Raw genomic sequence first — 23,020 nt, forward strand, 5'->3', positions numbered from 1 at the left:
TGATTACATGAAATTTATTGAACGTTTATGTCCTAAACCATGGCAAATATCCAAGTCTTTACACAGAAAGAGCCTTTCCCAATATTATTCCTGCAGCTCAATTGGTTAGCAGCAGATGAGTTCAAACAATGAAGAAATAAAAATCCGAAGAAAATAAGTCCAAGGACACATTTTGCAATGAGCAGAGGGAAGGGGGAGAGAAGTAAAGGTTATAAAAATTTGGGTGCATCAAACTAAAAACTGCCAAGAAGCAGTTACCTAGATTTTCTCTTGCACGCTGCTCCAACCAAATTCGCTCTGGGGGCAGGGAGAAGCAAACGGAGTGAATGAAGTAAACACAGCACAAACAACTTGCTTGACAGCATGTAACTACTGCAGTTATTACAGATTTTGTGTCTGTTTTCCCCCCAACCACACACTATTATATAATTTGGGACACAACATGTGAAACAACTCCCAGGATGGTGGAAGGCAAACTAGATAGAGCTTGGTCTTCCATCGCCCACCAAAGTCTTGTGTTCTCCTGCACTCACTGGCAGTGTACGTCACATAATTTTTTAAAAAAAGACTACATGCTATGAGTTCTTTTCAATTTTTACTTTTCTTTTTTTTTTAAAAAATGCTTTTTTTTTTCCTTTTCCAAGAACTGAGCTGTCTTCGACAACAGCCTCGTGATTTTTTCTGTCTTGTGGCATCCACGTAAAGTGCTGTAGGTAGGAGGAACCGGGTCCCTTATTCACTTGTGATGAAGTTGGTTTGAAAGCACTTCTGAAACATTTACATTGGTCTGTTCTCCAGGGTTACAGCAAATGAGTGTGTGTGCACGGAGCAGACTTCACACATCCAACCCCCACCCCCCAAAGAGGTTGACCAAAAAAAAGGCCACAAAATTCTCACTAGAACTACAGCAACTTTTTTCTTAAATATCTGCATTTCAGTTACAAATAATTTCAATTGGAAATAAATTATTCACCATGAAGGAGACTGCTTTCATCCATTCCTCTCTCTCTCCTCCCCCCCCTCCACTCACCAGCACAATGCGTTTAATGACTTCAAAGCGAACTTCATCTCCTTTCTGATGGCAAAAATAAAGGCCAGAGAATCACAAGGGCCCTGGAGATGGAGTTGGACTCGAGATTGAGATTTGAAGTCATAACCATGGTATTCTGATCCAATATGAAACCATTCTGTTTATTTGTTGTTCTCTTCTGAAGGGAATAAGTCACACTGGGGCTCAGCTCCACAGGCACCGGCAAGCATTCAGCATCTTGACTCGAGTGAACACAGAGCGTTGGCAGGCGATTCAGCCGTGCGAGCAATCCCAGCCCAGCCAAGCTAGATCCTGTCCTCATCACATCTCCACAAGCACGGTTGCCAGCGGAGCTCATTTGAAAGAAATCAGGGTCACAGGTGTTTTGTGGAGCCTAGAGAGAGCCAATTGAATATCCCACAACCATCACCCAGCATGAAATCCACTAACTCAGCCAGGGCCTCAGCACCACAACCCGAGCTATATTTATACACTGAGTAATTAGGGAGCAAGGAGCCGCTCAGTGTTATATTGGGACAATAACCTCAACACTAGAAGCTCCTGACGAAGTGGATAAAATACCCTTTGTGGCCTCTGGACTACAGTCCTCCATTTTCAGGGCCACTGGATTGCACAGCCATGTTGGAAGGAACTCACATGGTCAAGAAGCTCGAGCAACTCAGGCCGGAAGTACTGAAACTCTCTCCTCCTGGGGTGGAAATATTAGGATCTCTAAACATGTTAATTAAGAGGGTTGATTTTCATTTAAAAAAAAAGAAAAGGTAAAGTCAGGAACTCCTGGCCAAAATACTGATCTTGAAAACAAATGGTTTTGGGGGATGTTTCCTAACATCACAGTAAAGTTGATAACTACAAATTCAGCTCAGGTCACAAATACAAACACTGCAATGTCCTGAATTTTTTCAAACATTGTTTTCTCTCTTTCCCCCCCCCCCACCCAGAACCTTTCTTTTCAAATTCACTCGGGCATTTTTGTCCAGAGTCCCCTCGGAGGTTAGTCAGCGACAGTAGGATTAATTATGGTACCAATAATATGAGTTGTCAATGTAATCAGAATCAGGCATCTTGAGGTCTCAGTGTTTCCAAGATAATGCAAGGAGGTTTGGTGCAACTCTGAGAGGAAACCAGCAACAGAAAGGAGGCTGTACTACGCAAACATGCTCGAAGAAGAGTTCTAAGGGCGAGGAGAACATCACATAAAGTCTTCATACTCTGGCGTATAACCACCATAGTCATCTAGATCATCTTTCAGATTTGCCTTGAATCCACCTGCAAGCACTGGGGTTTTCTTCTTTTTCTTGCCTTTGTTTTGCTTAAAAATAGGGAAAGAAAGGAAGAAATCCATCAGTTTGTTTACCGCGTGTTAGAATGTGGTCCTCACTGGGAGATTATCTTGGAGTCATTAGGACTAACATCCCATAGATTTCCTTTGTCTAATTCCAATATTTCTATTTGACTGGCAAGCTCTGATACCACTGCAGCATGGAGGGGCTGATAGTTGGACAATACAAGTAGGGAACCAGTGGTGACGGTCATTAACCCAGTGTGTTTCAGTAATGTAGTCCTAATGGTTATGAGAACCACCTTTGAACATGGTCCTACGTCTGTGAGAAAGGCAGAAGAAGGCACATGCCTGACTGAGGGGCAGAGTGGACACAAAGGGGTAAATGTAGAGCAGTTCTCTCTGCTGGAGCACCATCTCTCCAACTCGACCCACCCTCTCCTCGTTCAAGGCACGTCTCAAAACGCAGCTCTTTGACTGCTCTCTCTGGGTGATTTTGCCTCTCCCTACCCCTCTTTGGCTCGGGTGCCAAGCTGGCATTGTCGAGTGCTTCGAGACATCTTCCCAATATGAAAAAGCACTAGATAAATGTAAATTGTATTGTACGCACTCAAAAAAAGGGGCACAGCAGCCTTCAACACACAAAATCAAATAAATTGCAATTCTGAAATACAAAATGTTCAAATAGAAGCCAACAATTCTGCCAAATTCATATTAGACCAGTTTAAAATAGAAATTTAAAAAGGGGGGAATCAATCCCCACAGATGTTTGTCAGCAGAGAGCTCTTTTTCCCTCTTGCATGCAATGAAACCATTTTCAAGCCAAGCACTTTGCACAATCAAATATTAAAAACCTGCCCTATGAAACATTCAAAAATTCAATAGTTCCACAAGTATCAAAACTGTGAGCTGTAACTGATTTTCCCAAGGACTTGGGGAAGATTAAACATTCAAAGAATCCTGGGATCTCGTGCAGTGACAGCTCATCGCATTAGCATAGGTTGCAACCTCTACTAGTTCTGTTCAAACTCCGAGTTAATATGGTTGAGAACCACAGGAAGCATTGGCTGGCAGTGAATTGTAGCTGGTTTTTTTTAAATCCGCCAAGCGCCAAATACACGTGGAAACCCAGCACCATTCTTTTAAGAGTATCCAAACCTTACAGTTCCACAGATGCACTGCCGCCTGGACCGTCCCAGATAATTCACTTGTCGATAATACCTCGCTATGGGAGAAGATCACATCAGTCGCTTTCCCCCCCCCACCCCCCCAGTAGCTTGGCTGTGATTGTGAGACCGGCACAGAGAAACATTGCTCATTAGCTCACAGTGAGTCATCAGACCATCAATGCTCCATCTTTAAAGTTCTTTCAACACTTGGGGAGCTGTACAGTTGTGTAGATTAAGACTGAAGTAGAAACCAGGCTGAGGCCCGGCAAGACTCGGCGCTCAGTTTACTTTTTGCATCAAACAACATAAATTGGCTGGGACTATAGCGCATCAAAATAAAAAAAAACCAAGGTAAAACAAGGCTTCTGTGAAGTGCACTAGGCAGAATCTTTTAAAAGAAATCTGCAGGCTGTGTGAAAGATGTTCCCCATGTAATGGAACTTATCACATAACTGCTCACATCACTTAGAGAATGCACCATGGGGTGGCTGTGCAATCTATCCTACTGGCGTTTCAGATAAGATCGGATCTTCAAAAAGTTTTTAAAAAAACTCCATAAATGATCACTTAAAAATTGGAAGGTAAGTTTTAAGTACTTTCACTGATAAGCAGCTATGTCTAGAATGTATTCCTGCTCTTCCAATATTTTCTCTCTGCTAAAATACCTTCACCTCTTCAAGGAGCGAGTGGTATACAACTACAGGAGTGATGTGGGGTGAGAGGATTCCCTCAGTGTCTGTCTCTCCATGGCACTTATTTTATAAGGCGGGGGGGCGGCTGGGGGGAGGAGAAGAGAGAGAATATCGGTCTCAATCAGCAATAAATTTTGGTGAAGGTTCCTACAGGAAATCACGAGAGAAAAGTTCCATTGACAATAAAGGGGGGGGGGGGGAGAGGAAGAGAGAAAAGCTGGAGAGAGAGAGGGGGGCACACAAGTATGCACTTATACACACAGGTTGATGCACAACCACAAATTTGTTAAATACACTTCCAAGGGTCAGGGCGGCTGACAGAATCTTTTATAACACTTACCTCACTCAGCCTGACAACCTGTTATTGAGCTGCGCTGTTTTGAGTTTGTGCAGAGGAGTCATGTGCTGTAATGTTACTGGAGTCACTATGATGGAATTAGAAGCTGATGTCGGCACCGGGGTTGTATGTGTGTTGGGGGGGGAGAGATAGGGAGTGGTAACAGCCTCCTCACCTTTTCTTGTTTCTGTTTTTCACTACACAAACTCGTCAAGGAGTTGTTCAGTTTCTTCAAGTCATCCACCTCCACTGCAAGAGAGAAAAAAAAACCACAGGCCTTTGAGTTCCTCCACAGCTAATCTCCATACCTAAACAACTTCCTCTCTACACCTCGTCTAACTAACACAATGCACCATCTTGAGAAACTTACGTGAAAGGCTGATGCCTTGAAGCAGTGTCTCCAAGAAGTCGATGTAATGTTCTGATTTTTCATACTGAGTGATCTTCTCCTTCAAAAGTCTCCCGAACTCCGTGAAGTCTTCTCTCGAGATGGGGGACATGGAATCGATCGCAGGCTGCCCAATGCTATTTAAGCCTAGGAGAGGAAACAGCATTTAAAAGGTGGGTCTCTCTCTCTCCCCAGTCTCTTCCTCCGGTGAGAACGGTGAACAGAGAACATTTCCCAGCTCTACAGCACGTTAGACAGCAGCCAATTCGTTACCCCCACATCATGAACATCTCGAGAATGGAAGTCAAACTTTAGTGTGGTAATTTGTAACTCAATCCATTACACACTTGTTTGCATCACAGTAACTCAATGCCATTAGAACTCCCTCAGGCTCTCTCCCCGAGGGAAAAACAGGTTTTCAAAACATTGGGCTATTCAAAGATTGGCAAAAGAAAGACATTAACATAGTTTTTGGGACTGGTGAAATTTAAGAGGTCTGTGAATTTCAAGGATTAATCTGTTTTCCATTACTCCTCTCTCATTGCGTGCAACAGACGTTACTTATTATTGCAATCAATCAGGAGGAGATTGCATCAGGGAATAGCTGCTCCTGAAATTAGTTGAGACGGGAGAAAAGGATTTAGTGAAAAAAAATCTAAAATCCCATCGAGCTAAAGGGCCCCCACATCCTTACATGAGAAATAATCAATAAATAACAACAATTTATATTTATACAGTAACCTTCACACAGGGGAGCACATAGGAATCCCAAGCCATTACCCTGAAACAGAAATATTAATATTTTTATGAAACTAAGAATTAAGAATGTTTCTACGCTACAAGGCGCACACTGCAATGCAGTACAGGGCTGCCCTGGTGTCTTGGTCAACAATCCCTCACATAAAATTGGTTATTCACTACATGGCCGTTATTGAGACGTTCATGTGTGTAAATTGACTGCCATATTCAAAACGCGTACACCTACACATCACAGTAAAATCCTGTGAAGTGCTTTGAGATGTCCTACCGACGTGAAAGGTATGATTATTAAATACAGGGATTATTATTATTATAATTATTTGTGGGTCAGGTCATGTTCCAGGACCAGCTGGAAGAGAGGCCTCGGCTGAATCTGGCCCTGCAAATTGTCCCAGCACTAAACTCCCACTTAATGACTTCAATCAGCCTCTCCCCATTGATGACAAAGCATCAGCCCCGATACTCCAGGTGTCACACTGCCAGATGCTCACCTAAACCCAGGCCCAAATAGCGCTGCAACACGTATACTAAACTCGGGCACACCGCGAGCTGTGTTATGGCCCCATCTACAGTACGGAAGCAAAACTGCATCCCTTTACAGCTGTGATCTTAAAAAACGTTATACAATTCTCCGTTAGCTTCCCCTAATGCTGCCAATCAGCACATGGCACTGCTGCCAACCGATCCACACTCTTTGCCTGACTGAGCCAGGTAAGAGGTGGTATGAAGGCCCATCTGTTGTTATGAGAGAGAGAGAGAATGACAACACTGCTCAAGTCAGCATTAAGACTAATCAATGGCTTAAGGATCTGCCACTTCTCAGTAAAGTTGCAGGTGATTTTTTACGGTAAAAGAAGCAACTAAAAGCTGCATCCACTGACACCAGCAAACTAACTTGAGCCAGGTCCCAGATACATCAAATATTACCGCGTCAAAGTCCTAGTTTAGTTCAAAGGTTTAGGGATTAGATTTTCTCTGTAATTTACCAAAAGTGTCTTTCGCTACTTCCAGGTCCGCCTTCTCCTGTAGTTTCATCAGCCGCAGCTTCTCCGCCAGTTGTTCCTCTGTTGAGAGCTCCTGCTGTTTCTCGCCCTCTCTAAGCTAGAATCGAGGAAAGCAGAATTCTTATAGAGATGAGACACAAAATGACCGACCACGGCCAGCCAACACCTCAGAACAGCACGACGATAGCCGGGTCTTCTTCCTCCCTGAATCCTTCAGGCTTTATTCCTAACGTGGTTTAAAATACTCAATTTGTTACGGTCAGGAATGCACTGCCTGAAAGGGTGGTGGAAGCAGATTCCATAGTAGCTTTCCAAAGGGAATTGGATAGGTACTTAAAAGGATAATCTGAAAGACTGTGGGGTGAGAGCAGGGAAGTGGGACTTGTTGGATAGCTCTTTCAGAGCTAGAACAAGCACGAGGGGCCGAATGGCCTCCTTCTGTGCTGTAGGATTCTATGACTCTATTTCACAAAGGAAAGGACAGGCCATACAGCTATACAGAGGGATGCAAAATGGGCAACGCAGTCTCCTCCAGAAGTGCAGAGATGCAGTGGCCTCAACAATTCCACCCCGGGCAAGCATCTTACAATGAATTGACGCAGCAGAACAATGTAGAAATAGGGAATGCAACTGGATCGCAAAGTGTAAAGGGGCTCCGACAGGAAATATTGTGATACTGAGACACAGCACGTCTTCTCCAAACGTGACAGTCTATTCGAGGGCCAAGGTTACCATTAAGGATCAAAGACCTCGGTTTCAATGAACAATCCTCCTCCCTCACGTTTCTCCCTTAAGGGCGGCATGCGCTGCAGTTGATCGGGTGCTGGGAGCCCTGCAGCACATCAACAAGTGGCTGTTTATCACCAGGTGGTTTATGATTAAACCACAATCACTTCCCTGAAACTTTACACAGAAAGTTCCCACACGAAAACTGGGAGTTTCATTCACCTGGTCTGTGTCCACACAAGATTACTCCCCACTCTGTTCCCTTCTCCCTCCCGTGTGCAATTCAACAACAGTGTTCACTGCTTTAACCCTGAAAGGCTTTATTCCTGTCCAGGTCTCTCAGTGACTTAAAAACATAAAGCAACTGAGATAGAGCGCCTCCATGGGCAGAAAAGAGACACTGCAGCATTTCTATACTCGCTGTCGGGGTGCTGTTGGGTCTCCGACCTACGGAAGGTTTCACCCCCAGAAACAGATTGAGCAACTTACACTGTTTTTTAGCTCTTCCTCTTTTTTCCTTTGTTGTTTTTCTTTTTCCTCTCTCGCTTTAATTTTGTCACTTAATTTCTTTTTCTCTGTAGTCTTGATTTCTGCAATAAGCATTTCGGAAAAGTAAAGCCACCCATGCTGGGCGATGTTCAGCTAAATCGGCTGAAAAGGTTTATTACAGGAAAGATGACGGCATCACTGAACTTCGCATCAACCCTCTCCCCATCATTTAGTGCCATTGACACATAATAATCCTTATCTTTGATGCAGTGCCTTATGTCATTGAGACGTCTTAAAGCGCTTCACAGATTACACTACAAAGTGAATTGACTATCATTTGTGAGCGAAACTCGGCAGCCAATTGCGCACAGCAGTGCCCAACAAACAGATTTGTTGGGAGTTTCATTACAACCCACAAAATGCAGCCAATCCGCTTTGCAGTATATTCTGGGAAGTGCTGTGAAGCATCTCAACAATGTGATAAGGCACTGTATCTAATGCAAGGATTATTATTGTTATTATTATTGATTTTATAACCACGAGGCACAATTTGTTAAATTCCATTGAGATTCTTTGCTAAAAAAAAATCACAGAACAATTTGATTGTAGACTACAGTGCCCGAACAAACAGCCCAATCACAATCTGCTGCACTCCAGCCCACCTCTGAACACTCAGGGAGAATTATCCTCAGGCTTTACCTTTCTTCACTGCCTCTTTCTTCTCCTCATCCTCATCATCCCAGTTGTCCTGTGGAAACAAAAAATAGATGTTCTGTTGAGCGCTAATGTTTCTTTTATTTTGCCATTGAAAAGGAGGCAAACGAAAACCATGATAAACAGAAGACAATCAACAATTCCCAAAGCGGCTGTACTTTAATTTAAGTTTATTTTGTCGGCATTTTGCACGGAGCCATCTAAGACTGGGCTGACATTGCGCATTTCTGACTCAATGTTTAAATTGTAAATATCCACTCACGATTCTATATAGGGCGAGCCAATCTTAAATCAGCCGTATTGTACTCTGTCATCAGTAACTAGAGGGTTAAAAATTAAGATGCGTTAAGGGACCACCCAACCCTCTTGCCCTCCAATCCTCTCGATTCCAAACCCCCAGCTCAGGTGCAGAACCTTCACTGTCCAGCGCCTTGGGATGCCTTCTCGACATGAAAGGCACTGTGTAAATGTAATTTGTTGTTTCAGTAGAGAAATGGGATTCTCGATATTCATCCCTCTTCCCAGCCCCCTCCCCTGCACCAGACTGCTATACAAAGCCTCAACCTTTCCAATTTTCAAACTCAGCACATAGCTGCTCCGCTGTGTCAGCTCTAGACGGCAACAATGGCTGCAGAGTCCAGCAGCGCACAGCACTGTGTTATCCTGGGTGCCTGATAATGGGAGAGCATCCCCAACATGGAAAAATCAATAAAGGCATCTTGTTAAGAGCCACGACTTATTATTATGACTAAAACTTCCTGACCACAAGTTGAACAACTTCTATAACACACAATCCCTCATATGAAGCCACCAGTTCAAAATTCAAATCGTAGCCTACTAGAGTAGCCTGTTTTACAGCGCAGCCGTTCCCAGTGAGACATTCATAATCTTGTTACTGCCTCTGGAACAGTATAAGAGAATCACCTTGTGAAACTGCTAGAAACCACTTGTGGAGCCAACACTGAATGTTATAGTATAGAAACAGTCTATTTGGATCATTAAGTCTAGTTGATCTTTTTGAGTTACCTTGTCTAAATCTCAGTAGCCTGCTCTCTATCTCTCTCCACACATACATTGATACCCTTTCTCAAGCATCTAATTTCCTCTTAAAATAACCAATTGACTTTGCCAGAACAAGTCTGTGCCAGAAAATTCCATATCCCAAACATCATCTGCATAAAGTAATTCATTTTCCCAACCTCCCTCTCATCTCTTCTCAATGAGAAGAACGCAACTCACTCAGTTTCTGCGGCAGCACTACGTACCACTTACCGTAAGCTACACAGAAGCTTAGACGTGGACAAAATAAAAAAAAATTCCCATCCCTGATTCAATCAGTGGCACTCTCGCCTCTGGGACAGAAGTTTGTGGGTTCAACTACCATGCCGGGACTTTGAGCTGAACAGTCCAGGCTAACACTGAAGTGTGGTGGGGGGGGGGGGGGGGGAGGGAGAGGCGAGGGGCAGCGCTACTTTTTTGTGAGGTGCAGTCATTCCAACGAGGTCACGCCTGCACCGTTTAGGCGGACGGTAAAAGATCTCGCGGCACTTATTGGAAAAAGACAAGGGAATTTCTCTCTCCTGGGGGGGACGGGGGGACGGACGGTCCTGGCCGACAACCACACCCCCCCCCGAAATAAAACCCGTCACCCACTCACTGACCGACTTCGTGGCCGTTTGTGGGGGACGTTGCCTGGTGCCAAGTGCCAAGTGCAGTGTGTGCCTACATACAACCTATAGACACACACACACACAGTCACTGACATTTCACTCTCCGCTGCAGCGCTCTGCTATATAAGTGTAAGCTGCTGCTGTTGTTTTTCGGCAATAAAAACCTTCCGAGACGATTGTGCGACTCGATGAGGCCGAGTACCAAACACCAGACTTCGTCACGGTTCGTCCCGTGTTGGAGCAAAAAAAAATTGGGAGAGGGGGGGAGGTGCCGGTTGCGCCAGTGCTGACAGACACACACACACACACACACACAGGGTGAAGCGGGTGGAGGTGCTGAGTCACCCCGCGAGGGGGGGGGGAGGGGGGGACACACGCTTTCCTCGGCCACAAGTCGCAGTATGTGAACGCGCCGAGGCCCAGGCCCGGGCCCGGGGGCCGGCAGTTAGCGCCGAGGCCTTGCCCCTCCTCCCTCTCCCTCTCACCTTCACGTCCTCCTCCACGTCCTCGCCTTTCCAGAGGTCCACCGCCGGCGTCTGGCTCGCCAACTCCTCCGGCTCGAAATCGGCGGTGTCTGCGGGAGGGAGAGAGAGAGAGAGAGAGAGTGAGAGTCTCACACACACACACACAGTCAGTCAGTCAGTCGGCGCCGCCAGAAGATACTCAATCCCTCGCCGCTACCCCTCCCCGTGTCAGTCCCGACCCCAACACCCGGACCCCACCGAAAGCCCCCGCTCGAAGCCCCTGAGGGCGTCGACAAACGTGCTCACCCCAACCGTCCGACTCCGCCATCTTTACCGCCTGTGGCACGGGGGTTGTGGGATGCTGGAGGACCGGGGCTGGGAGCAGTCCTGTGTTGGCAGCGCGCGGGGGTTGTGGGATACTGGAGGACCGGGGCTGGGAGCAGTCCTGTGTTGGCAGCGCGCGGGGGTTGTGGGATACTGGAGGACCGGGGCTGGGAGCAGTCCTGTGTTGGCAGCGCGCGGGGGTTGTGGGATACTGGAGGACCGGGGGTGGGAGGACTATTGCTGGGACTAAATTCTCTCAGACACTCTCACTGTCTCTCTCCCTCTCTCCGGTATTTTCTGTGAAAGCGTTTCGTTCGGACGCGATGGTCGCCCCTGTGACTGCGGCTGTGCCCGTCTCCGCCGCCCCTGAGGCCTTTATTTTCATCACCACAGGTGTGAGCTGAACCTAAGCGCCGCCCGGGGTGAAGGCCGCTGTATAAATCCAAGTTGTCGTCGTCGTCGACGTCGTCGTCGTTGTTGTCGTCGTCGTCGTGGTGGTGGTGGCAATGCGATGCCTCTCTTTTCCCCCCACAACCCCCCCCCATCGCCTCTTAACCCTAACGTTGCTCGGCGGCGATGAGCTGCGGGTTGTAAAGCGACCCCCGCGGCCCGTTATTTCCCCGGCAGCGCAGCGCAGAGGGCACCGCACCGCAGGAGGAGCTACGCTGCGAGCGGCGCTGCCGGAGAGCCCCCCCGACCCCCCGCTGGTCCGGGGTCGCCTTCTTCGTGTCGGTCCCCAGTGTGCGATTGACGTGCCACCGTGGCGAACAGCGGAGGGGCCGTCCCGCCCTCCGAGCCGGGCCACGGCGCTTCCGGTTATACATTGTGGTGACACGTACTACTACTACTAATAATAATAATAATAATGACAATGACGATGATGAACCTTGCATTTGATACGTAGTGATACTCCGGAGCGCTCTGGCTCTCTTGGCGCGCTCGAGTCCGCCATCTTATCGACCTTCACAAGAGGTGCACCTGCTGTCATCAGAGCGAGGGAACGTCAGAAATTAAGAACGTGCTCAAATATTCCCGATAAAATATAATGATCTTTGCGTTTGATATTCAGACTCACGTCGGGTGGATGTCTCTTAAGTGCTTTGCAGACTTTTAATGTGAAGTCTAGTGACTGTATTTGTTGGTGAAGGCGGCAGTCGATTTACACACAGCCATGTCCCGCAAACAGCCACGAAGTGAATGATGAATTTTTATCTGGAAGAAGATCGGCCAGGAGCCTGGGAGAGGGAAACTCCCTTCGCCCACAAATATACGGTCAATTCACCTTACAGCGTATTCTGTGAAGCGCTTTGAGACGTCGAGAAGACGTGAAAAGCGCTGTATCAAATGCAAGGATTACTTCTCCTTTCGAGCTCGAGCCGCATAATCTACCTGAACGAGCACAAACAGGACCTCTGTTTAACCTCTCCTCTGAAGGACGGCATCTAAAAATATTACCCACGACAGGACCACAAGCAAGACGATGACAGAAAGATATCAGTCCCAAAAAAATGTTTGTTTATTGAACCACTCAATTTCAGTAAACGAGAGATAAAGCAGGAATAACAGCCAAAGGCTGAAACAGATGAATATACTGGCAATACGCGTCTTAAGAACAAAATGTCTGCATTGGAAGTTCAACACAGAAGTAGTATTTCACATCATCAGTCACTTAAAATGATTGAACAAAGTTAGGCAGCGCACTCGTAAAGGAACGCAACAAGGGTTTAACTACAGATTAGCTGCTTCTCTTATATGTAAAACACTACAGAGGACACACACTAACACTTCAACGAGGCTCCCGTAAATTGCTGTTCCCGGAGATCGTCCTATAAATGAAGAGAGAGTCGGTGGATTAATAACAAGACAATATATATAGCCAACGCCACCATTTACCTTTATTCTGAAGTTGTTTATTTCCTATTGCGGAACAATAAAATATTATTAATCCTTGCATTTGATATATCACTTTTCATGTCAGAAGGACGTCTCTAAGCGCTTCACAGCATTTACTGTAAAGTGTAGTGACTGTGTGTTTTGTAGGCAAACGCGGCAACGTTCCACAAGCAGTCGTCAAGTGAAAGGCCAATTCTTTTATTTAGGGGATTGTCAGCCAGGACACCAGGATATCCCCTCTTTTTGAGTAGCGCCACGGGATCTATAATGTCCCCAGATGGGATTTCAGTTTAATGTCCCATCCAAAGGACAGCACCTCCAGAAATGCAACACTCCCCCCCGCCCCCACCCCCCATGCAGGTCTTGAACCCACAATCGATTTGTTTTGTAATTTAATTGAACAATACTTAAAAAAATTGGTGTTGAGATATTGATCAGCCATGATCTAACAGAATGACGGAACAGGCTCAAGCGGCCGAATGGCTTCCTGTATATTCTATGTTCCTGTACCAAATATAAGTATATATATGTGTGTATATATAACCTAGATCAGTGAGAGAATCTTTACCGCTAATGTCAATTGCTGCCTTGTCCCACGATGTCAGGACCAATGAGAGAGCCTTTTTCTGTAGGTAATTGAGATTGTTGTATTGTTCGTTGGTCACAGCCGCTCCCTGTTCATAGCTGAACATCCGAATCTGACTGGGACTGAGCGCCACCTGACACAGGAAGGGAAACACAATTCACTTAAAAGAATGAGCAAGACAGTGAGACACAGCAAGAGAAAGAGCATAGAGCTATGCAATACAAAGAGAGAGTGAGAACGTGGAGCAATATATTACAGGGAGACGGTTAATCTCTCTAAACGTCTCTTCAAATGAATTACAAGTTACTGTCATTAGCTTTAAAAGCTACATACACTCAACACCGAGCAGGTATGTTAACAGTAATACAGACACAATTGGCAGATAAATAAGTTTAAAGCAGAGAGAGGGGATGAGGACCTGAAATGGGGAAAGAGGGGGCACGGTGGAGGGATTGAGGGAGAGTGTTCCAGAGTTTTGGGGCGTAGTGGCTGAAAGTGCGGCCACTGATGATGGAACGGAGGGCAAATGGAGGACTCCATGTTGCATCTAATGCACTATAATGATATAGTTATGAAGCACAGAGCAGGAAAAGTGAGATTGGAGCTGACCAAAAGCTCAGTCGGTGAGGTACATTTTACGAAGGCTTTGAGAATGCGGTGGATGGCTGTGAGCATGTGACGTCAACGTGCAGAACTTACAGCAAACTTCTTCGGTGGGATTGCAGCTATGGCAACAGTGGTGAGCCCTTCAATTTGTTCTTTCACCAGAGCCGACAGCACAATGTCAGGCAGACCAGCTTTGCAGACCAGCGAGCGATAGAGGGAAAGCGAGAGAATAAGACAGGAAATCGAATGAGCAAAAGAACGGATGAACTAACAAGCTTCTTCAGCCCATTTGGTCTCTTCCTTCCACTCGATCCACTTGACCGTCTTCCCACTTCAGTGTCAAGCCGTTTCACAATTGAACCGCATTGTCCTGGCTTCAGCCACCCATCTTGATCTAATCACTGATTGTCCCTCTGTGTAATTAAACACTTCCCGGCATCTGTGCTAAAGTCGCCCTTTGCACCCCATGAACCTGTGCCCTCTTGTCCTACTGCCTTTGGTGTACCTGATACCATTGTCCTGGGTTTATTTCTCTCACTTATACACCTCCATAAGATCTGCTCAGAGACGTCTCTTTACAAGGCTGAAGAGCCCAGGCTTATCTCACTGTTTGCAGCTCATTCCCTCGTTTCAGCGCTTACTCTCCAATGCTCTTCCCTTGGAGGGATTTGTAAAGGCAAAGGGGGTCCAGCCACCAGACAGAGAGACATCAAAACCTACCTGCAATCGAGCCAATTTCGGTGAACTCCCCCTCTCCCCACCAGCTGACCTCTCCAAAGGCTTGGGGCTGAGTCAGGAGCCTGGCCAGACATTCCAGCTGAGCCTCACTGCAGCTCAAGCTCAGTTTACCAATCCACAGCACCGCGTCACTGGGAGGAGGGGGAAGGACATCGAGGGAGGGGAAAAAATAGGAGAAATTAATTCAAAAAATGTATTTAACGTTTGATAAAAGCGAAAGGCTTACATCGACTGAGCAGGGGCTTCCCCAACTGACCTGCAGGAGTGGGTTTCCCGTCTTACATGACGTACCTGAGCTGCAGTGGGTCGATCAAAGCGAGATCCTCAGGGTCAATGCCACAGATGAGGTGACCCAAAGCCACGAGGCTGACAGAATCCAACTCGGCTACTGCGGACCTGCTCACCCTCAGGAAGGTGGTGACCAGGACACTGAGCTGCAATCAGACAGGACAGCCATCGTCAGTCAGCGCTGAATTATTGTTTTAATAATAATCATCCTTGCATTTGATTCAGCGCCTTACCAAGTCGTTGAGAGGTCTCAAAGCGCTTTACAGAATACACTGTAAAGTGTATTTTGTGGGCGAAACAAGGCAGCCAATTGCACACAGCAGCGTCCCACAAACTGTCATGGATTGAGTGACCAAATTCTTTGTTGGTTAGTTATTATACTTTTGTTATATTCACACCAATCCTGTGAAAATAGAAGCGTAGGAATAGGAACAAGAGGAGGGCATTCAGCCCCTCGAGCCAGTTTTGCCATTCTATTAGATCATGGCTGATCTGCACCTCAACTCCAAATACCCGCCTTTGCCCCACATCCCTTGGTATCCCTTGTGCTTTGAAATGACCTCCTGGCATGATGCCAGGATTATTTTTGTTAATACAATAGTAATAATGAATAGTATTATTAGTGTACGACTGCCTCACCTGCCTGTCGCTCCACTCCCAGACGCTGCCCAGAGCCATCACCGCCATCAGGTCGGACAAATCCAGCTGCGCCAGCTCCTCCTCCGTCAGGCTGGTGGCCACCCGCCCCAACTGCCCGATCACTGAGGGCTGCAGCTCAGCCGCAGAGCCGTGAATCTGACCAGGAACGAGGAGAGCGTGTGTCAGCGCCTGGCCTTCCCAGCACAGCCGATCGGCACGGAATCAGCAACAAACCGGTTTTGTGAAAGGCGCTGTGTAAATGTCATTTGTTGTTCTTGTCCCCCTCACCCTTTACAGTCTAATATCACGTGAGAAACACACACACACACACTCAGCGCATTAGCTACCCCTACAATTACCTCTTTAACCCTTTCCAGAAGCGAGTACAGTTCAAACGAGCCAAAGTGGGGGTCCTGGCCGATCAACTCCAAGCAGTTTGTGAACTCGTCGTCAGACATGAGGATCAACAGAGACACGGTCCACGCGGAGGGGAAAGTGTTCCTGACTGAGTTGCAGGTCGGAGCTAAAACAGAATCACAGATTGTTACAGCGAGCAAGAGGCCATTCAGCCCATCGTGTCAATGTTGATGCTCCCTCCCCCGCCATTGGAGCTCTCAGATCTAATTCCATTCCCCTCCTCTTTCCCCCCACCCATTGTGTCTGCGCTGATGATTGCTGCCCCACGAGAGCGCTCTCCTCTAATCCCATTCCCAGAAGGATCGATGGTCAGTCACAACCAGAGAAACTCCCTTCTTTTTATCATCCACCCGAAGAAGTCAATTTAACGTCTCATCTGAAGGACAGCACTTCTGACAATGGGAGGGGGACTCCCCCAACCCCCCACCCCTCGCCCCGCAGCACTGCGCTGGGGCGTCAGCCTGGACTGTGAGCTAGAGTTCTCGAACGCTCTGATCTAAAGGCAAGAGAGTTACCAGCTGAGCCAGCTAAGGTTTTATCAGACAGGATGAGGCTCCTTCCTGATGTCCTCCGTTGCTGCTGAGTATCCAGGATTCCGACGGCCCTCTGCAGTAATATCTGCTGTTTTACAAACAGCTCATCCAGCGTGACTTGCTCCATGTTGTCCAGGCAGGCGGCTCCCAGCTGGCTCTCCGCCCAGCGCTGCTGGCTGTGAAACAGCGTCTCGAGCTTCTCCAGAATCAGGATCTCCTGAAGACCACAAAGAAGCCAGGAAAAGGCTGGCGTTTATTCCCGGCCTTCTCCCACTCCTAACCCGGAGTGTCTATGACAATAATCCTTGCATTTGATGCAGTGCCTTATCACACTGTCGAGACGTCTGAAAGCGCTTCACAGGATTTTACTGTAATATTTGGGGATTATTATCCCTGGAAAGCGATCCACCAATTGACCAACAACTGGGTACCTACTTAGAGGAGTGGGGAGTAAGGAAACTTGCCTAGGTTTCATCCCGTGCGGGAATCGAACCCAGGTCCATTTGCTTACTAACCACTACGCTTCGGGAGTGGTTACATAGAGTTACACGTAAAACCTGAGTAACCTTCTGTGTGAACTCTCTTTCTCTTGTCAATGGGACAGCACCAATAACACTCAGCACATGCAGTAAAAATTGATCAGAGCACAAGAAAAAAAAAATCAAATCAACGGACGTCACAAAGTTTTCAAACAGCGACATTTGAGGGCATTTGTGATAGGAACTCGCTCTTGGCTCCAGCAGCTTGTACCTGAGGAAGCTTCATTATGTCTTCAGTGGAAAGGAAGAAGATCAGCCTGTCTAACTTATCCAAGGTGAGAGATGTCCAGTTGGAGGAGTCGCTGGAGAAAATAAAACAATAATATTTTTAATATAATAATAAATAGTAGAATAATAATTGCAATATCACAGAGAACTTCAATTCAAGCCATTTTATTTCACTGGTTTGTGTTAAACCTTCCTCATCAGTCTTCAGGAAGATTTGCTTGTGGGGTGGGTGTGGGGGTGTGATGGTGGAGATGAAACCATGAACACCAGAGATCATAGGAACATAGAAACAGGAGGAGGCCATTCAGCCCCTCGAGCCTGAATAGATCATGGCTGATCTGTCCCCCAACTCCGTTTACCTGCCTTTGCTCCATATCCCTTGACACTCTGACCTAACAAACGTCTATCCAACTCGGTCTTAAAAATTTCCAATTGATCCAGTACCCTCAGCCTTTTGGGAGAGGGAGGGAGAGTTCCAGATCTCCACTATGTGTCTTTGTGTGAAAAGAAGGAATCCCGCCCAGTTTCACGCACCCAAACATGGCGTTCTCCGTTAGCATGAATCCCAAGAGGCTTTGCTTTTCATCGCCGAAGCAGTAACCTCTGACTTTCCACAGGTTCGTCTTCAGGTCCAACCGGGAGACGTTCATGAAAATCTCATCTGGCACGAATACGGACGCCTCTCCCAGCAAATCCAGCTCCGCTTCGGAAAACTCCCCGGTGTATAGATTCTGAGCAGACGTGAAATTGATGTGAAATTGACCAGCAAATAAGAGGTTCAATAGGAAGTTTTTTTAATTCAAAAAAAATCCCGTTTTAAATCGAGATTTATAGTAAACTCCTGATAACTCATCGCTCCAAGGGGAAAGAATCCCTACCCGGTGATGAGTTATCAGGAGTGGAGAGTTAGGCATAATATGGATAAATACATAAATATAAATAAATGTAGCTGTGATTTTGACATCATGATGAGTTAAGCGGTAGTACCAATTTACGCCAGGGTTGAGTTATCAGGAGTTTACTGAATAGTAATAATAATAAGAATCCTTGTATTTAATACAGAGTTTCATGTCAGTAGGACGTCTGAAAAGCACTTCACAGATGTCATTGTAAAGTACAGTGACTGTGTGTAGTGTAGACTTAGATCCAGATTTTTAGCTCCAGGTTATAGATGATTCCAATTGACATCCAGTGTTGGCACAGCCTGGTTGCACGCACACACACACACACTTCAGAGGCTTACAGAGCCTAAATGTTTTCTCACCAGCTCCTCCACAACCCGGTCCATCAGGAGGCTCTGCTTCACTCTGGGGATCCTCAGGAAAGGGATTGGATTTCGTGCCAGGATTTGGACCAGATTCTGCATCATATCCCTGGAGAATTGCCGAATATCTCCCAGCCTACAAAAACACAACCTTCCTGAAATGTCTGATACTTACATACTCACCCGCACTATACTCCATACCCCCATCACATCAGTCCTAGCCAGTCCCACTTGCTCCCTATCGATGTCAAGATCCTCACACTCGTCATCAATCCCTTCATGCCCTGGCACCTCCCTCCCGACCTCTCCCACCTGCTTACTCCCCAACCCACTACCTGCTGCCTCTGCTTGGCTGGCTCCGGCCTCCTGCATGCCCTCCGTACCCTCCGCTCCATCATAAGTGGCCACGCTTTCAACCATGACGCCCAGATACTCTGGAACTCTCTCACTCAATCCCCCCGCCTTGGCCCCTACTTCTCCATCTTCATGTCGCGCCTGAAGACCTTCCTCTTTGACCGTTCCTACGGTCGCCTCCTCCCTCCCCCTTCGCTCGGTGTCAGACTACGCCAATGTCAAGCATTCTGGGACGCTAATCTGCGAGGTGCAGCGCCTTATATAAATGCAAGGTGTTGTTGTCGATACACTCAGCGCCGACCTCGATCTTCTTTCCCCATCACACACCTCACTCCACTAACAGACATGCCCATTCATAGCCTGTTGTGTGCAGTCACTTACTGAAGGTCAAATAGCAGTTGGGGTCCCATGCTGGCCACAGTCTCCACAGAGATGTTGACATGATCCAACCTTTCCAGGATACACTTTTTCTGGGAAGAGACGGTCACAAAGTAAATTGGCTCCAAATCTGTCGAGGCTTCTTTTAGGATGTCGGTGGGGGAATCAAGGAATATGGAACACAGGCAGGTCATTGGAGTTGAGATACAGATCAGCTATGATCTTATAGAATGGCTGAACTGGCTCGAAGGGCTGATTGGCCTCTTCCTTTTCCTATGTTTCAATGTTCCTATGTTTGTGGGATGGTTGGCTGGTGAGAAGGTCGGTGAGGAGAGGGTGGGGGGGAGTGGAGGGAGTGAGAGGGGGATTCATTGACCGAGGCGGAGGGGCTCAGGACTTACCAGGGAGGTGTGCAATTCAACCGGAAGATCCCGAAAGAAGCTGAGAAGCTTCAGGAGAGAGTCAGGCGTCGTCAGTCCTCTCAGCGTCGGACAGTGCACACCTCGGGCCACGGAACCCAAAGAACTACAGCCACGGCCACACAAACACAGGTCATTAACAGCCCTGCCCTCCGCTACTCCCAGCTCGTGTGGTGAAGCCTTTGCTGTGTGGATCCCTTCTCTCTCCACCACACAATTCTACGAATTTTCACCCCGGTGTACAGACAGGGAGGTCATGTGCACACGCCTTCCCAGAGGAGGGCAGCACGTTACAGGAATCCGAGGAAAAGCTGATTTTTTTTAACTGAATCCCGGAGTCCCAGCCCTGAGCACCTTTCCTGGAAGCCCTGTCCCAATCGTCAATTAGTAATAACGATCCTTGCATTTGATACAGCGCCTTATCACGTCGTTGAGACGTCTCAAAGCGCCTCACAGGATTTACTGTAAAGCGGAGTGACTGTGTATTTTGTGCGCGAAACTCGGCAGCCAATTGCGCACAGCAGCGTCCCTCCCACAAACAGCCGTGGATTGAGCGATCAGTTTTGTAATGAATTTTGGGAGGGATTATGACCCCCCCCCCCACCCCCCGCGGAAAGTGATTTGCCAATCGACTAACAACCGGGGTCCTACTTACTGTCAGGTAAACAGAGGCGTGTGTGTGGAGTAAGGAAACTCGCCCAAGGTTTCGCCCTGCTGGGAATTGAACCCGGGTCCACTCGCTTGAGAGGCGAGGGCTCTAACCACTACGCTCCGGGACTCCTCAATCGTGTTCATAACCACGCAAGGTAACCCTGTTCCAGCTGTTACATGTTTTAACCCTCAGTAATTTCGGCAGGCGTGCACTCACTCCGTGGCTTCAACCGTCGCTCACTGTCACTGCTGAGGATACGCCAAAGAAAAGTAACTTACATGAAGAAGTCGGCGGTCATGTTGTGATTATTTGCTTCCAAAACATTCTCGAACAGCATCTGTGCCTGAAACGAGAGAAGGAATGAGAGAGAGAGAGAGAGAGATGGTTTATTATTTCCAAGCTTCCCTTGAATCAAGTGACGCTTTGGCTCAGTCAGTTCACACTCACACCTCCAAGCCAGAAGTCTGTGGGTTGAAACCCTACACTAAGACTTGAGAGCTCACGACCCAGGCTGACACTATGCTCCAGTGCTGTACTGGGGTGGGGGGAGATGGAGAGAGAGAGAGCACTGTCTTGTCAGAGTTGCTGACTAGTTAATCTAGTTAATAACATGACAATCTGGACCCCATTACCTGCTGCACATTCCACTTGGTTTGGCTCAGGTCAGTGATGTTGGATAACAGAGTGGTGATCTTTGATCTGATGGATATCAGAGGAACATGCTTTATCAGTGGAGGCAGAGCTGTGAGCCACTTCACGTCCTCGGATTCCTTTAGAAAAAAGCTTCACGTCGGTTACAAAATAAATCTTTCGTTCATTTTACACACCTCTCTGTGGTCTATGCAGTATTGTGCATTTGCCTAGAAAATACGCAGTAAATCCTGTGAGGCACTTTGGGATGTCCTTCCGACATGAAATTATCCCTCCAAAATAAAAAAAACGGTGGTCACTCAATTGACTGCTGTATTTCTCCCACAAAATACACAGTCAATCCACTTTACAGTATATTCTGGGAAGCGCTTTGAGGCGTCTCAAAGTTGTGTTAAGGCACTATATCAAATGAAACGATTATTATTATTTATGATAATTATTATTGCGCCAAACTGATTATCTGACAGATAAAGGTGAGGTTGGGGTGAGTGTACACTAATTATAAGGAAGGCTAACATTATTACACCGGCTACTGCAATTAGCAAAGTGAGCGAGGAGACTGATTGCTTGGGAGGGGGGAGGATATGATTTGTGCGGTTGAGTTACACAAACAATCCCTCTGCGTGTTGCTAACCTTGGATAATCTGAGGCTCTTCCGAGGGCTCGCATTACCGCTTTTAAACCCGAACTTGCTTGGGTCAGGTCCAGACAAAGGTGCTGGAATAATGTAACCACTTCCTTCCCATCACTCACCTCTTCCAAGTCTCGGATATCTTTCCTAGTCCTGAAACTTCACACCAGAAAATTCCTTCACACACGCACCTACACCCCCACCCCCACCACACCCCACCCGGTCTTATCCATTATTCACGTACCGAGGCCATTGTTAAGGAAACAAACTCCTCACTCTTCCCGCACGCCTCTTGAAGGGCGAAATCCAAAAGAACAAGGTGCCTTTCACCTTGGGAGGACGTCCCGAAGCGCTGGACAGTCAAGGGTGTGCACCCGAGTTGGGGGTTGGATCAGGTGGGGTGGAGGGCAGGGGGAGCGAGGATTTTGAACTCGATCCTGTGGGGGATGGCCATGCCAGTGGAGCCAGGTGAGAATGGGGGTGACAGGGTCACGGAGCCTGGTGCGGGAGAGGATACGAGCTGCAGAGTTCCGAATAACCTGCGGTTTATAATAATAATAATCCTTGCATTTGATATAGCGCTTTTCACGTCGGGAGGACGTCCCAAAGCGCTTCACAGAATATACTGTAAAGTGAATTGACTGTATATTTGTGGGCGAACGCGGCAGCCAATTGCGCACAACAATGTCCCACAAACAATCGTAGATTGAAAATGACCAATTTATTATTGTTTTTGGTTTTGGAGGGATTATTATTAGGCTCTGTGTGGAGTAAGGAAACTTGCCCAAGGTTTGGCCCTCTGCCTGGAATTGAACTCAGGTCTCTCACTTGCAAAGCGAGTGCTCTAACCACTGAGCTACAGGACTCCACTGCGGAGGGAAGAGTTGGGAAGACCGACAAGCAGGGAGTTAGCGGAGTCGAGTCTGGCGATAGTGAAATGGAGGTGCAGAAAGTCAGGATACTGACCCAGAGTTTGTTGACAATGACTGCCTTCTGCACAGAGCTCAGGGCACTGCTGTGCCTTGCGATGCTGGGAAAGGCTGGCTCCAATAGCTCCAACGGGGAGACTCGCAGGAACGCTGGGCTCAGTCCCACCACCGCAGAGCCCAGGCCACCCAGGATTTCCCCCGTCACC

At 47.3% G+C, this 23,020-nt stretch overlaps 2 protein-coding genes across 2 annotated transcripts; both read right to left on the minus strand.

Annotated features, from left to right (window-relative positions):
* eif3ja (eukaryotic translation initiation factor 3, subunit Ja) lies at positions 1-11,137 on the minus strand. Its single transcript, XM_007905231.2, has 8 exons — positions 11,052-11,137; positions 10,767-10,855; positions 8,597-8,645; positions 7,898-7,998; positions 6,665-6,779; positions 4,902-5,066; positions 4,707-4,780; positions 1-2,363 (listed from the first exon to the last, which is right to left on the minus strand). Exons 1-8 carry the CDS (start codon positions 11,071-11,073, stop codon positions 2,244-2,246), a joined length of 735 nt encoding a protein of 244 aa, XP_007903422.1. The 5' UTR covers positions 11,074-11,137; the 3' UTR covers positions 1-2,243.
* A 1,660-nt stretch (positions 11,138-12,797) lies between these two features.
* Positions 12,798-23,020, minus strand: LOC103186310 (stereocilin-like). Its single transcript, XM_007905241.2, has 16 exons — positions 22,852-23,020; positions 21,236-21,373; positions 20,882-20,946; positions 19,934-20,057; positions 19,536-19,624; positions 18,801-18,936; positions 18,071-18,267; positions 17,520-17,610; positions 16,752-16,986; positions 16,179-16,342; positions 15,820-15,975; positions 15,184-15,326; positions 14,875-15,023; positions 14,248-14,345; positions 13,531-13,681; positions 12,798-12,895 (listed from the first exon to the last, which is right to left on the minus strand). The coding sequence occupies exons 3-16, from the start codon at positions 20,938-20,940 to the stop codon at positions 12,798-12,800; spliced, it is 1,890 nt and encodes a 629-aa protein (XP_007903432.2). The 5' UTR covers positions 20,941-20,946; positions 21,236-21,373; positions 22,852-23,020.

Source organism: Callorhinchus milii, unplaced genomic scaffold (genome assembly GCF_018977255.1).
Source record: "Callorhinchus milii isolate IMCB2004 unplaced genomic scaffold, IMCB_Cmil_1.0 Scaffold22, whole genome shotgun sequence".
NCBI lineage: Eukaryota > Metazoa > Chordata > Chondrichthyes > Chimaeriformes > Callorhinchidae > Callorhinchus > Callorhinchus milii.